Here is a 16,406-nt window from a genome sequence, read left to right on the forward strand (position 1 = left end):
CCAAATACTCTCTACAAAGTCTATCTGTACAAAGAGTCAACATGAATTACACATGTAAACACAAGAAGGGAGATGTCATCCAGTTACTGTTTGCCCACATCCTGAACAAGGGTATCAACTTCACTGGCCACAACATCACTGGAAGATGACCAGTTTTGGAAACTGAGATAAGCTCCATGCTTTCCAAGTACTGCTTTGAGGAAATATGCACAACTGTACCATTCTAATGCATGCAAGAATGGTAAGAAGCCATTTGTGAAAAGCTGTGCTGCTTCACTGCTCAAGCTTTTTCAGTTTTTTGTCTTGCTTGATTTCATTTTAAAGAAAAACAGCAAACCACATAAAAGAAATAATTCAGCCATGGAAAACATACAACTGACTATTTTTAAGATTCAGCTGAAGCCAAAACAGTTCAGAAGTGCTCTGTTCTGTGGTATTGACTGTCCTTTACCTGCAGTTAGCAGAATCGATTTCATTCAAAGATGCAATGTACACTCAGTACCAGTTATCCTTTCAAGAAATACAAGGTATCAGGAAAATCTGACAGAGGTCACAAAAGCTTTGTGCATTTAATGCATTTCTGCACAGCATGATAAACAGGTTTTCTGCACAAATATACACTGTATGTATACATAAATAGCACTAGTTTTTATACACTTATTAGGCTGGGGCAATGTCACAGAAATTATGTGTCTCCCATAGACATTCGCAACTCCTCTTCACGCTTTATTATACATTTCAGTCATTACTCCATTTTTGTAACACATTTTAAGATACAAAAATCATGCCACTACATTAACTCTGACCAGTGCATTTCAATCTTTGTTTCCTGGACTCCTCACTGGATGTTCCTGACCCCAGAACAAGAGACAGGATACATTTAGTGACTTTTTTGGTGGACACAAATATTTAATTTCATTCTTTGTTTTCTAATTACCCCAATTAGTTCCACTGACCAAACTACAAAACTAATTTTACACATCTTTCTCTCAACTTTTTAACATACTTTCTTTCTATTACAGCCACTGTAGTTATCTCCTGGTACTTTTGTAATCAGTGTTTTTAAATGCATCTTTCTGTTTCTGAAACGTGACTGGAAAAGCTTGAAGAAAAAAACAAACCAGTGCTACATATTTATTTCCAAGCTGAGTTAGACATCGCAAAGCAGCACATTGGGTTCTCAAGATATGTAAAATAGAGGTTAAAAAAATCTGCAATATGATTCCACTCATCTTTCTCCAATACAATTTCTTGACAGCAAATGGGCTATTACAAATAGGCAAAGCAGGCAAGGAGAGAGAAAGACAGATTATTTGGAATGAATGGAAATGGAAGCTTTTTCAAATATGGCAAAGGGAATGACAGCTTGGAAAGTATTCATGTTTCAAAACAGGGTTTTATCCGCAAAAGTCTATATGCATACATACATCTATATAAATGTGTCACTAAGCAAACCACACTTAGCAGGAATATTACTTTCAAAGATATTGTGGCATTTTAGATTGTTCATTAAAACAGTGCAAGCACTCCCAATAAAATAGCCAATTTTATTTTTAAAAAGCAAGGTCACATCAGGAAACATTTAAATATACATTTGAAATTCTCAATAAACCCTTTTATAATGAAAGCACCCCCAAACCATTTCTGTTGTTAAGAAACAGTGAAACTAGTTACTTTAAAATTCTCAAATACACTGTAATTGTTTGTATAAGAAAAAAAAATAGATGCCTTCTCTGAAACTGTAGTTCTGAGGAAGAAAAAAAAGTTTCTAGAAAATCAGTTTACTGAGAAGTGGGATAGGGTGTGGTATTTTGGTTGGGATGTCCAATAGCAAGTTCAGCATCTGAACTTTAGTAAGTTCAGACGTCTGCAAGAACATTAATCTGCTCTTCTGAGCTGTCACTGATTATTTCAGGCATTTTCTTAAAGAAAAATATCAAAAGAACCTTAGTTTAGAAATATCTGTGTCCTTGATAAATTCCCTTGAGAAAGAGAGTAGAACTGCTAATGTGGGGAGTTTTGCATTGTCATTGTCTCTTTGCATTCACTCTTCAATATATAACTGAAAAGAAGTACTGAACACTTGTGTCAGGGAAAATTTGTTAGCAGTAGCAAGGAGAAACCCAAAGAGGATCTCTTTTGGGATGTGACCACACTTAATTCACATATCTGCTACTCTCTGCTGATATAGATCACCTAAACTGCAAGTATGTCTCTTTTAACCATTCTCTTGAAAGTGCTTTGAGGGGTAATCCATGACTTATTTGGAAAAATCAAGAACTGTGCAATGAATTACGTGCTAGGTACAGGAATTCTTTTTGAGGGAAAGGAAACAGTGGAAAGCCACGTCATTCTTTCTTGTATACAGTCTGTCGCAATCAATATCTAGCATCTTCCTTCAGTATCCAGAGATGACGTTTTGCTTGATTAGTGCAACCACAAGTGATTTTACTGGGTTCTCTGGAAGCAGTATAATTCCAAACCCAGGAAACTTGAGATTCTGCTTCCCAACAATATTTGTATTCCTAATGTGCAGCAAAACCATCAATATACACATTGAATAAGTAAATATCACAACTGCTATCCCAATACTCTTGCAAGGTGAACACTCCAACAGCTGGATCACCAGTAGAGAGTTAAAATGTGAAGCTCCTTTTCCTTTCTGTACCCGGCTAACTGACCTGGGAACTGTGCAGCCTACTTCTTCTACCAGCTCTTTAATAACAGATGAGAGACATATGAAAGACAACTGAAAAAGATTAACAGTGTTTAAAATTGAAATTTCTCCCCATTTAGAAAAGCTTTTATCTCTTCAGTCAAGTTCATAACCCACTGTCAGACTCACATTCTAGAGGTAAGTTTTCTGCCAGCTTTATGGGAAAGAGAAATTTATTTTTCGCTTACCTCACTAGTGAATGAATTCTCTTCAATTTTCTCAGTTTCTGCCTCTGCCAGAGGGTTTTTCAGGGTCTGCAAGAACAAGGCAGCTTTCCTTTTGCGCTCTGCTTGTAGCTGCTTCTCCTTTGATTCTTTGGAGGCCTGTGCAAGCTTCTCCCTTGCTGCAGCTGCTAATCTATCCTCTAGTTTCTGCTTTGCTAAGAAAGACAATTAAGCATTAAGTTTAGAGTAAGTCATGCTTCGGGGAACTCAGGCTTCCTTAAAACAAACACACAGCCCCATCACAAACAAGCAAACAGCCCCTCCAGCCATTTTCAAGCCTTTCCAATACAGCCAATTCAATGACACGATAAGGACATACAAGCTTGAAATTTAGAAATTCCAATCATCTTAATTCATAGATATATCATTTGCTTGATGAAAAGCAGTACAGGTGAAGTAAAAACTTCCAGTTTAAAATGACATGAAAATCCAATCCTGATTATTCAGGATACTTGTCCTTTTCTATTTATAAAAGCTATTTAAAGAAAGTAGCTCTGTAAATCCAGAAGCTTTTTCTTGTAAGACTTGAAGTGATGCAAACTCTCCAGTTTGCTCTTTCCACTGATCTGATCTTCACAGTTTCCATCCCTATTTAAATACATGTTCATGTTTACAGAAAGAGCTGCTACAGAAATTTTCAGAAATTGTTTCATCATTGCTACAACCAACAGAATTTGGTATGTGATTACATGAAGAGAGTAAGCCAATTGATTTAAATACGCACCTAAGCGTTATTTGTGTAATGTTTTCAATCTTAAACTTCCAATTTTGTGTTCTGTATATGTACAAAACAACTGGATTTTTTGTTCCATTGCACAGGTTTTTCAACACACCATTTTTTCTAAGTGTGTTTTACACTTCATTTTTATTATCACACAAAATATTTCGTATTTACTTTACACATGTAATGCCATAGCATACTTTGTGCTACTGTGGTTTAAAAAGGAACTGCTACTTAGAAGTAAAAAACCACCATTTTGAAAACGAAAAATTAAATTCCTGTGGCATACTCATAGTTGTGAGAAATACTGAGTTTTTAAGCTGGTAAATACTGTCAGAATATCCACTGTAATAAATACACTCTGCTGTGAAACAGCCCTGGGGAAGAATGGGTGAAATTGGATTCTTTTAAAACACCATTTCATTCAAATTCACAGCATGCCCTTCTGCCCTTATGCACATTAACACAGTAACAGGAAAAACCCACACGAAGATTTAGTGGCATTACATTATAAGAGCAACTAAACATCAACAAGGCAATATTAGTCTATATGGGAGTGCTATATAAATGAAAAATAGCTTGAAGCAATTCATGGCTCTCTGAAGAAAATGAGAAACAGGTATGATTCTGCTGGGCTCTGTTAATGCGATCTGGAATCTGGAAAGTCAGTGTTTTACTACAAGGTTGTAATGGAAAACCAAAATAAAATTCAGGAAGATCAGGCATTAGGGCAAAGCACTCAACCACCCCAATGTGTTATAAGTTTGATTTTATCTGAGCAACCAATAAAGATTTCGTTCTTAAAAAACAGGAGGAAACTGTGAAAAAAAATTCTGATTCCTGTTAACATGACACTGAAAAGGTTCAAAACACCTAAAATGTCACACTTATTCACATGACAGTTTTGCCATTTGCGTGAAGGACTCAATCCTTCATTTTGTTTTCAGCACCACATGGAATACCTTGTTTAGCTTCCAACTCTTCCTGTGTAAGTTGAGGCTTTTTCTCTTCAGGAGCAGTACAAGGAGTGGTAACTGCTGCAGTATGGTTTGAAGCACAACTAACATTCTCTTGGCCTTCCTTTCCCTCCTCCTCCTCCTCATCACTGTCATCATCTAATTTAACACGGTTTTTCTCCAAAGGAAGAAGGTCGTTTTCTTTGGCCTTGATTGCAAAGCTTATTGGAGCAAAGGATGCTGTGAATGAATGGGTAAGATTTTACATGCCATTAGACTACAGCAGAAGGTAGGTTCAATTTCCTGGCTTTCCCTGTTACTCCTGCAGACTACACCACACAAAAAAGGAACTTGCATCGTCCTATTATGCTAACTATTTTGGTGAGAATGACAACACAATACTTTTTTCTGTGTTTTTAAACAAATGTTGGAAATTTCACTTGCTGTGTAAAGATCTCAAAAAACTCACAAAACCCCAGAATAACCCAAAACAAAAACCCAAACAAACAAAAAACCAAAACTAAGCAAACAAACAAACAAAAAACCAAAAAAAACCAACCAAAAAACCAAAACAAAAAATACCCCAGCATTAATCTCCAACCTATTTATCCAAAATGAAACTTTTAAGAATAAAAATGGTATTTCTCACTACCTAGTACCATATGGTCTGCTGCAATACTTATCTTCCTCAGGATGCCATTTGCATATATATCCTATAAGACTGCAATTACGGAAATGTAAATAGGGTAATTAAATTACATACCAAGGTTTATAAAAATATAACCTTTGATTCTGGTAATCCTGGGGTAAGAAAATATGCTCAGAAACAAAGATCTCCTGAATTCCAAGAGAAGAGATAATAGTGATTTTTCAACTTTTTCATTTGATAGAACAAATCCTAAAATGGGATTTTACTTCCTCAGAGGCAGAAGAAAAATCTAGTATAGGTATAATGTCTGTCTTGCAGACAGCTACTGTATTTAGGTTACAATAAAGTGGGATTTGTACCATATTAAAGGAAATTAACATAAGTTTATAGGAACTAGATTGTCATGGAATGACTCACTGGTTATATTCCATCATGTAAATTTGAGCAGATTGCTACTATTAAAGTAGCTCTAGTTTGCCATTTATTCATAGCAGAACAACAGGAATAATTTCTTGGCATACATTGCATCTCTTAATAGGGCATTTTTGAAGGCAGGGAAAACCATTCTTCCCCAGGGAAGCTACTCAGGCTGCCCAGAGAAGAAATTGCAGTCTGGACAGTCAGACAACCACAGCAAAGAGCCCGGTGTTTGCTGATTGTGGAGGAAAAGAGATTGTAGTGAGAAGCAGGATGAGAGAATTCCAAGGGACCACAGTGGGTAGATAAACTTATCAATAATTAAGTAAGCCACTGAGGCGGCAGGAAAGCAGTTTCCATCCATGGCAAACCAGTTAAACAGTGATTTTTCTGCTTAATTTTTTTTTCTGTGTCTTTCAGGTCTAGTTAAAATATGTACATTTTTAGTTTTTATTGAAAATAAGAATTTTTAACCTATGTTTTCCCAAGAGACCAAGAAATCAGTTCCCAGATATAAACAATCATTACTCCAACTCAGGACACTAATAGTGTGCTAGCTGCCTTTGTCAGAGTGCCTTCTAGAGAGATCTTCCCATTCTGTCTCACTCCTGCTACGACTGCAAGAGTAGAAAGATTCCATTTAGACACGAAAGGGGACTTTCCTTCCAGCATGACTAATGTCCAACTCAGGAAGAATGAGCAACAAGCCTATGGTACTTCTTCCATATATATCCTTTCAAAAAAAACACTGCTTCTTTTCAGAGCTAATGCTTCTCTCTTGCACAAAGCTTGTAACTGTCAAGTTTAAAATTGACAAAAATAATATTTTACTGGGGTCAGTGATGAAAGCCTTCAACTTTGCTAAAAAGTGAAGCAAAACAATTTATTGTGGCAGACCATAAATACCTGATAGTCTGATAAGAAAGAAATGTGAACGCAATCAAATAACTTTTTTCGGTCCTTTTTTGATTCTTTCAGTGAAAACGTATTTTTAGCATTATGAAATTCTCTTCCCTACTTTCCCCTGCCTTCTTTTTTTCTGGATGTATATATTATCAAATATTTTCATGCCCAGTAAATTATGTTACTATACCTTTCACCAGTTTACCATCACTGACAGCTTTAGGAGGAGGAACATCTTTTTTAGTTCCTGGACCTCCCCTAGCACTTGGCTCAGATGAATCTTCAGGTGCATGTTCATCTGCAAAGTGAGTCTCACTCGGTGCATCACTGGCACTGTCTGCTGGAACATCTTCAGAGGAAGATACTCCCTTTTCAAAAGAAATGAGCACAATTACTAACAGGGTAGTTATAAAATCATTAGTGCAATGTCTGTGGAGCTGCAATTTTGTCAGCCATTTCAAAAATCACATTATCAGCTAATCACACAACAGCTAATTTTATAACACTGAGCACTCATGACCATAATTCTGCCCCATGTAAACCCACAGGCCTACAGTAAGAACATGTTGTTATTTTACAGCACAGAAAATGTTCTTCAGCTGATACGCTTTTGCTAAAAACTGCTTTAAAATCATATTTTTTAAATTAGACCCTAAAAGCATGTACTTCTTTCGTATATTCATTTAGGTCTTGATCTCCAGGGTCTTGAACTAAATCCATTAAAGTCAATTCCCAGGGACAGAACGAAAGTTTATGATATGTTTTCCCTCATGTACAATTGCACGTAACTTTTTTGCAGAATCAGATTTTACAGGAATCAATACAGGTTAATGTTTGATTTGTACCAACATTCTGCTGAAGAACATTGGGCCTAGCAATGTTTTTTGATACAATACATATGTGCTGAGATTTTCAAGGAAGCAAAGAATTACTGGTTCTACCATTAAAAGAATGAATCATTCAGGACAATCTCTAAACTCACAGTATAAAAATTTCAAGAAGGATTATTATAGAACATTCAAAATATTTACACAGTGAGTCGTGTGATAACATAAAGTAATACAACATTGAAATATGCCTCTTTCAATTAGGAGTTTGGTTGCATTTCACTGGCTGTTGTTAAGCATACAAAATGCTGAAATTGAGGCATTGAGCAGATCTTCCCTGCAGCCATACCCTGACCAACACAAGTGATTTCTGAAAGTCCTTGAAAGGGAAAAGCACAAAAAAATCAAGCATTTCATCCTGTATTTACTGAAGCCAGTAGTAGAGTTTCTTATTAATTTTAATGGCCAAAAGGAAAAGCATCAATTGCATTAGTTGTTGATACATATATTACTAGAGCATAAAGATAATATCGAAATTATTATTTAAAAAAATTGAAGAGAATGGCATTATCTACAAAGCCATGCAGGACAAAAATACGCATTGCTACACTTGACCTCAAGGGAATTAAACTGGTTTAAGTTCCTTTTTAGCTGTACTCATTTGAACACTTAAAATGGACCCTTTACTATTATGCTTTGGTTAGTGTACAATTTCCCCAAAAATGTATGTTAACAAGTCCTTATTAATTAAGTGAGTATTATGAATTCAACCCACTGGTTGGCAAATAAGACATTCTAGAACAACAGTTGGCATTGTGGCACAGGACAATTTTGCTTGTAATTTATCAGCTGAGTAACATCATATTTACGATACCTTATCTTTAAAAACAGTGTTTTCAAAACATTTTTTCACTATTAAAACAAAACATCAGACACAAGTCTTTCAAACAGCAACCAGTATTGAATTTCTTCATTTTCCACAAAGCAATTCCGAGGAGTTTACCCACAGGCCTACCTTCTTCAGTTTAAGGCTCCCCAATCTAAGCCTTGAGATGACAAATGACATAGGGCCTAAAAAAAAAATAGCTCTTTCCCATGAAAAGTTAACATCAGATAATGTAGTTCTGATATTATTTGCAATTTTCTTTTCAGTAAGAGAACAAACTAATTAGCTAACATGAGAATAAAAAAACATGGATGCCAAGTCTGGCTACCATCTTCTAATAACACAGGCTAGAAGAAGCAAAGCTAATAGGAAACCGCTGTGAGATTCTGAAGCTCCAGTATTGCTGCAGCCATGACCAGACTCTAACAAAACTTCCCTTAGAAAAAGCACGACAGAAAGCTACTCCAGCCTCTGTGCTACTATTGTACAAAGAACCACGAGGCATATGGGAAAGTATGGGTGTTAAAAGCCATACCTAACCTTTCTGACAGCAGAACACTAATCACAATCCTACAAAGCTCTAAACCTCCACAAAGCACATATTCCCTCATATAGAAATCCAGAAGATTTTCAGGTTGTCATTCTATATTACAACCACAGTGGAGTGGCATATAGGAAAAAGCATGAATTAGATATCACACCACCTCACAGATCCTTACTTAAATGCCATACAAAACTAAAAAAAAACAAAACACAACAAAACAAAAACCAAAAAAACCAAAAAACCAAAACCCACAAAAAACAAACCAAAAAAAAAGCATTCACATCCTTTGCTGATCAATTTCTCCCTAATTCAGCATTCCATTTTTAAAATGTCTCATGGTAACACAACTGATAACTCTTTTTCTCACTTCTACTGAATTTTTAATAGAAGTATATATGAATACACATGTACCTGGCAGTTGTCACCACTCTCTTTTTGAAGGAAGAACTGTTTTTTGAATTCATAATAAGCATTATACTGATGCCATGGTTGCAGGAACTCAAACCTGTTAGAAGAAAACTGATTATGTGAAAATGCACATGAACGTAGTTAATATTAACAATCCCTCGTCATCTAATTTTCTTTAGCAAATGGAATGTTATTTGATGTTTGGGAGCACTCTTACTTATGCCTAAACTTCAGAGGATACACACTCAGAGCATGCTTACAAGAGGCATTTTTAACAGGTCAAGTTGTTTTGATAATTTGGGCAATAATGCCTTGCCACTGCCTTTCAGTAGGTCCCTAAATTTCAATCAAACATACAAATAGTTTGTCTCCTCTCAAAAGCTGCATGTCCTTTAATTTTTTAAGATATTAAATTACACCTCAACTTTTGAAATAGCAGTTTAAATAGCATTTTCTCTTACCTGAGATCATTCTTGGCACGAACACTGGTTTCAAATTTTACACCATTCCTGGCAACATACTCAGCTAGCTTGTCAATGACAGGTTGGATATCTGGAGGCGGAGGTATAATGGCAACCACTGGAGCAATTGTGCTGAAAACATCAAGAGTAAATGGTTTTTATAAACAGAACACAAAAATCTTTCAGACTCCTACTTTAACAATTAAAAAAAAGCACATAGAGGTTTGTTCTCTGAGTTCATTACGCAGTTAAAATAGCTTGATTCAGTAACAGAACCTGTACTAAACACTCATTACTAAAGTGCAGGAATGAGACCCCCTCAGCCAACAAGCAAATCTGTCTGTGGTACCTTGTAGATGTTGTGGTAGAAGCCAACCCACTGGTGCTGTCGCTTGTGTCCGGGGGAGGTGGAGGTGTGGTACCAGGAGGGGGAGGAACCGTTGCTACACCTGTAGCGCTGGACACAGTCACCCCAGCAGGCAGGGCATTGTAGTAAGCAGCAACATCGATTCCCGGAGGTGGAGGAGCCAGGCAATAGGTTCCATCAGGGAGCATGTAGTAGCTGTAATACATGGCTGCCACAGTTGCTACAAAAAGACACAGGTAAGAACCATGTTCTAATTAGAAGAAAACCACCCAAGGAAATACATTATTGCATCAGGAAAAACACATGGAGAACCCAGATTCATAAAACACACTAGGAAATGGCATCTCATCTCTTGTGTAAAAAAACCCAAGAAATCCAAAGCAAAAAATGAAGGCTCATATTAATAGATTTAGGATGAGTAAGAAATACGTAGATTAAGAGACAGAATGCAAAAGTACTGAAGGTCACAGGTGTGAATAAAGAAGTGAACTAGAGCAAGCGTATTTAAAAATGACCCATTATGAAATCATGCCTCCTAATCTAATTCGTCTCTGGCAATTTAACTCAGTTAAAACCATGTTTCCATTAAGAAAGAAATGTGCATATATTCAAAACTAGCATTAGCAATTTAAATCACTAGAATCACTATAGATAGACACACACCTACTTACTTAAACCTCAAAAAGTAGGCAGGTTTTGCAATTCAACAGCAACATAATAAACAATGTATTTGAAAAAGTTTTCCACACTCAAGGCTTCTCTGATTCTAAATATTTATTGAGAGTGCAAAGGCTTATAATGGCTTTCTATCTTTCTTTATGGACAGTATTTCATAATGTTTTAATTATCTTAATACATTTATATGGTGGATACTTCTTGTAAATCTAAATGTTTTCTGCAGAAAGACTATGTATAAACAGAAAATATTAATGCAAAATATTCCAAATTAATTACATTAAGAGTTTGCATTTCTGGAAGCAAGGTTTAATCAATGCATTAAATTATAATGAATTATCCTCTTAAAAGTTTCATAAACATTCCTGTGTGGCACTATTTACTTTCTTCAAAGAATAAGTTGTCTGTAATGAGAACAGAATAAAGTTCTGTTAAGTTTTAAAAGCAGGGAGAGGAGTTGCAAACTGAACTTGTTTTGTTACTAAATTAGAGTCTCCCAGTTTCCATCACATATGTTCAGGTTCAAGCCTGACATGAAAGAAATTAAAACCAGACTAGCTCGATTCTATGGAGATACTTATTCTGATTTTAGTCTTTCTTGAAATAACCAGTGAGTTTCAATTTCTTCACAGAAATCTTATTTCAGTTTTATTAAGATTCCCTCACTGTACAGTTTTAAATACAAATTACTACCATGCATATTTCTCTCCACATATTACACTCTGACAACACCTGTAATCCTTTGGGGGTTCTGAACCTATAATGCATAAAAATCAATTCAGATTACTATGGTTATCTGCAGCAACACTACTAAAAAAATCAAGAACTCAATCAGCACCACCTTGAAGTGACACTACTCATTACCTACAAATGTATTACTCATTACCTACAAATGTATAATATGAAACCCTACTGTAGTGAAGGCTTCACTACAAATTTTCTTATATCTCAGTAGTGTTACATGGAAAGTCCCATAAATGAAAGGGTAAATCGCGTTTCTGTATTTAAGGAATCAAGGACTTCCAGAATTCTTAAAGTTGAAAATAATTAAGTGGCACATAAACTCATTTACGTTTGACTTTACCTTTTTGAATTTCAGAATTTATAAAATTTGCAGGAACAAAGTAATATAATAATAAGGGTATTGTGGTAACCTTAGTCACGGACTGCAGACTTGGCCTCCTCCCTACCCACCCGCACCACCCCATTCCGGTTCTCCTAGGCAGCAATTCAACAGGTACTCAGAGTGGACCTTCAATGACTCAGGAGACTGAACAAGAATAAATACAAAGGATCAAGCATGAAGCCAACATATTCTCTTCCCACCAGCATCCACACAAAATTCAACAAAACACACCAAAAGCTGCCTGCTCACAAAGCACTTACAATCAGAGGAATATTCTGCCTGTGATGTCTGCACAGCTGCCCCGTCTGTTGACTGTGGTGTAGACGAACTATTATCTGATTGTGCTTTGCGCACCAGTGCTGCAAGGGGGTGATCAGGGTCTACTACCTTCAAAGGCTGAAAACAATTTGGGAAAAGAAAACAGATCAAAATTGGAAGTACATATTTAAAGAAGAATAGCATCAACATATTGGGAAAGCAAATTTATCTATGTTAATAGACATCAATAATTCTGTGCAAACACTAAGTTACTGTTTTTGTAGCCCTCGCATTAGAATCAACATCTTTGAAAATTAGTGAAAAACAAGACAAAAACCATTTTCATGTAAGCAGAAATGAATGACATAAAAAAAAAGTGGTTATTACTGTTAACCAATAACTGCCACGGCTAGAATAAGGCACAGAACCTGCCTTGTCTAAATATCAGACAGTGCCACAGCCATTCCTCTGAAAGCCTCAAATACATACAAACATCTGTCATTCCTATTATTCCATCACTGCCCAGTCTCAAATAAAAGCAGCTAACACGTCTAGCAAAATTCACATTTAACAAGTAATACATTCTGGTGGAATATTATTTGCTGGAACTGTTCTTTCACGTCAACATTTTATCCTCTAAAATCTAAAAAGAAAAAAATTGTCTCATCAGCTTTTATACAGAAGGCATTAAATACCTTAATCTCTCCTGCTTCAATACAGGTTCTGTAGGATAAATCCTTGAGTGATGCCCTCAATACCAGAGGGCATCAGAAATAGATATATAATTCCTTAGAAATGGAAAAGTATCAATTCATGTACGAGAGAAATTATAACTCAAAAGTTTACCACAACAGACTTAAATTACACTCTGAAAAGAAGCCTGGACCTTTGTCAGTGAAAGACCCGAGCACTTGCATACTACAATTTTCGTGTCCATGAATCAGGTGTTTTACAGGATAAAAAAGTAATTTTAATAGTGTCAAGTACCTTCATGAGCTCTTCCAGCCTACTGCATTTTTTAGATGCAAAAAGACTTGGATGAAGATAATTTCCATCATTGTCATCATCATCATCATCATCATCTTCCTCAGATTTGACTCTAGAGTCTAAATAAAAGCAATGTCTGAATTTTATTTGGGTTTGCTGTGAATTTGCTTTGGGAGAGAAAGATGATACAGGACAAGCATGAATTCTTAAGAAAGCATCATTTATATAAATCAGCTGAGTCACAAAAACATAGATCCAAGATATTGCCAGACATCAATAAAACTAAACCCTAAATGCACAGACCAACCTTCTGATGGACTTGAGCTACATGATTCTTTCTAAAACCTCCACAATCATAGCAGCTCCCAGAGCTTAAAGTTTCCCAAAACTATTTTTTAAAAAAAATCTCCAATTTAAGCAAAACTTTGAATCATTGCATCAATCTCAGCTGCAGGGGAACCCCAGAAAGATGAGCTATTTTAACAAAAAGACCAGTGTCTGTTTCAGGGATTCCCACCCTGAAGCCACCATCTGCCAAGCAACAAACTCACGTTTTTTCTCGTCAGCTTTACTTTCTGAAGGAGCCGCATAGCGTCCCTCTTTCATGGCCTTCTGGATGAACTTGTAGTAGGGATTGAGGTAGTGATCGAACCGCAGAAAGTCAAACTGGGAGTTGCGTGCTTGCTTGGCTTTCAGCATGATCTCAAACTGGGCTCCCTGCTTGCACACAAAGTTTGCAGTTCGCTCAATGATCGCATGCATTTTTGCTGTTGGTGGCTGTGGGAGTAAAATAACACGTTTGCATTTTCATAAGCAGCTTGTACAGTGTGTTAGAACTCCAAAGGGAATTGGAAAGAACAGTAGCTCCCTGCTCTTCTCAGCATTCTTTAGCAAGTCAAGTTTCATAATCACAACTAGTAAAGCACATCAGCACTAAAACCCAACCAAAACCATCCCAATCTTCCTCAGCTGCTCATTCAGTTCCTTTCGGAAGATCCTCTTCTTCTACCAGCACAGCTGTTTCTACACTGACCACCAAACTGAAGGGGGCAACAGATCCCGGACGACCTCAGTGTTACAATACCTCAAGGAGCTCTGAAGACTCAACATGTATGGCTTCCTTCCCAAAAGCTGTCCTTAATTCTGTTATCTCTGCATCTGCAAATATTGTTGCCTAACTAGAAATTTGTAACTTTGCATTTGCTTGGAAAGAACATGCTGTCTCTCAAAACCAACACACAAACCACAGTTCCCATGCACTGTAACATTCCCTTGATGAGCCGCTGAACACTTGAGTAACAAAGCAAAAGATAAAATTAATAAAGTGAAGAAGCATCCCTGCATTTTCACCCCTGAAATCCCTACAGAGAAGTGTGATATCAAACCCATGATGTGGAGAGAACAAGAGTACAGTTAAAGAATGAATGAACTTCATTATTCACTGTTTTTGATTTCATACTCAGCTGTTCTGTCTTGTGCTCAGTAAACTGTAAAAACATATACTCTGTGCATCTATAAAGACTGAAGTGTCACATTAATGATTTGGTTTAGCTTTGCATTTTTACTGCATAGATACACAGCTATGCTGAAAACCTCAAAAAATATTTTTCAGAAGATTAGAAGCACTTGAGACAGTGGTGTTTCACATAGGGAAAAAAAGTCTGAATATTATCAAACAGCCCAATTTTAAAAATTGTTTTCAGGCCACTGGATCTTTTACCAGGACATGTTCAATACAGAAATTAACAAGTTGTTTTAAGTTTTATTTGTCACTCTAAAGCCTCAGCAAAGATTATTTTAATTAGAGGCAATAAGGTTCTTAACAAACTGATAACATTTTGTGCATTATCAGTTTCACATCATATATCAAGTTTTTCTGTTTCTATCTCTCCTCACAAGCTATTAACTGGTAAGCTCTTCTAACATCCCACTTCCATAGCATCCACGGACTTCTTAAAGTGAACCGGTCAGAAGAACAGTGATCTTTGCCCATAATCACAGTTTTAAGCAGTGGAAGACCTTCGGCCTGCTTATCACATCTCTTCTATTCTCAGTTCCAAAATGACATTTCTGCTGCAGTTGGAGCTGCCATACACTGAACATTCCATAGTTCTGAACTTTTTTTTTTTTTTTGCAGTAGTGCTGCCTGCCTTGTCTTCATCAAATATTTGCACTTTGCATTGATCTGCATTACAGGAGATATAAAATATCTGTCTTTATTGAACTGCACCTTGCAGGCTGGGAGGAAAGTCCCCATGTTAGCAAGCTGATTCTCAAATTTCTTAAATTTTAACAGAATAAATAACTTCCATGGTAAAGCAGAATGACTTGAATAGAACTGCAACAACAAATCAAGGCTTACAAAAAAAATTCTCACAATTCCCAATCCAAGGTTAAGTACATATTGTTTTCAGAGCTGCTGTCTAGACATGTTGATATTTGTTGGTTTTTTTTTTTAATCAAAACCAAATTAACCTACATTTGCTTTCTGTTCATGTGAATATACTGGAGTTCAACAACTGACTTAGAAATTACATCAGTAAGCCCCACACTGCATTTTGCAATATACATAAGAAATATATCTTAAGTTTTAGAACTGAACTCTAAACAAGCAGCTGTCTAAAACTATGATTTTTCGCCAGCAGTTACTTTTTGGAAACAGTATCCAAGTGCAAATTACACCTTTCTCTGAAAACTAACAATGTTTTAATTAAAAGCTAAATACGTAGAAAAACAGTTACACACATACTCTGTGTTCACTACTGCTTATTCTAACAGTGTGTTCTGAATCTTTACTGGCCAAGGTTATCAAGTTGAGATAACTTGACAAAATATGTGTGGCCAGTTGAAGCCGCATATAAAGTGACACTTTCATGACTACAGTAATCTTATTTTCCAGCATCTTTTATGAAACTTGAAATAAATTGAATACCCTTATAATTAGACCTGTACTCAAGTACGTGTCTGTTCAGCTCCCTTCAGGAAAATACACTATCTTCAATTAAGTCTACAGAACACATTGTAGCAAAGTCTAGCAACATCACAAGAAGGAGAGGGCTTCTACATGCTAATACTTCCAACTTATTTCAGACTTCGCTAGAGATAAATTACAGTTTTACTCCTTGAATATGCTAGTTTTATATACAGCTTTTACACTTGATCAATTCCTATATCGCCTTCAGACTGGGACTCAGTTGAAAAGACTCCAGAAAAGAACTCCTGAACAGAAGCAAACTTTTGGTTTAATGGTCCTTTATGTTTGGAATATTGAACCTTACAAT

The 16,406-nt window shown here is 36.2% G+C and overlaps 1 protein-coding gene across 4 annotated transcripts in view; it reads right to left on the reverse strand.

The window, feature by feature from the left end:
- The window catches only part of SFSWAP (splicing factor SWAP), a 35,929-nt gene that overhangs the window by 13,984 nt on the left and 5,539 nt on the right, over window positions 1–16,406 (reverse strand). For 3 of the 4 annotated variants that reach the window (XM_085075347.1, XM_085075350.1, XM_085075349.1), the window contains exons 5-13: window positions 13,677–13,902; window positions 13,126–13,292; window positions 12,141–12,276; window positions 10,062–10,299; window positions 9,713–9,844; window positions 9,255–9,348; window positions 6,777–6,954; window positions 4,624–4,857; window positions 2,905–3,095 (exon numbers count right to left, since the gene is read on the reverse strand). In XM_085075347.1, coding sequence (XP_084931473.1) covers window positions 2,905–3,095; window positions 4,624–4,857; window positions 6,777–6,954; window positions 9,255–9,348; window positions 9,713–9,844; window positions 10,062–10,299; window positions 12,141–12,276; window positions 13,126–13,292; window positions 13,677–13,902 — 1,596 coding nt within the window. The remainder of the gene's footprint in view (window positions 1–2,904; window positions 3,096–4,623; window positions 4,858–6,776; window positions 6,955–9,254; window positions 9,349–9,712; window positions 9,845–10,061; window positions 10,300–12,140; window positions 12,277–13,125; window positions 13,293–13,676; window positions 13,903–16,406) is intronic. The other variant, XM_085075348.1, reaches the window with a different exon arrangement.

The sequence above is a fragment of the Lichenostomus cassidix genome, chromosome 15 (assembly GCF_008360975.1).
Source record: "Lichenostomus cassidix isolate B80296 chromosome 15, HeHo_3.0, whole genome shotgun sequence".
Taxonomy (NCBI): domain Eukaryota; kingdom Metazoa; phylum Chordata; class Aves; order Passeriformes; family Meliphagidae; genus Lichenostomus; species Lichenostomus cassidix.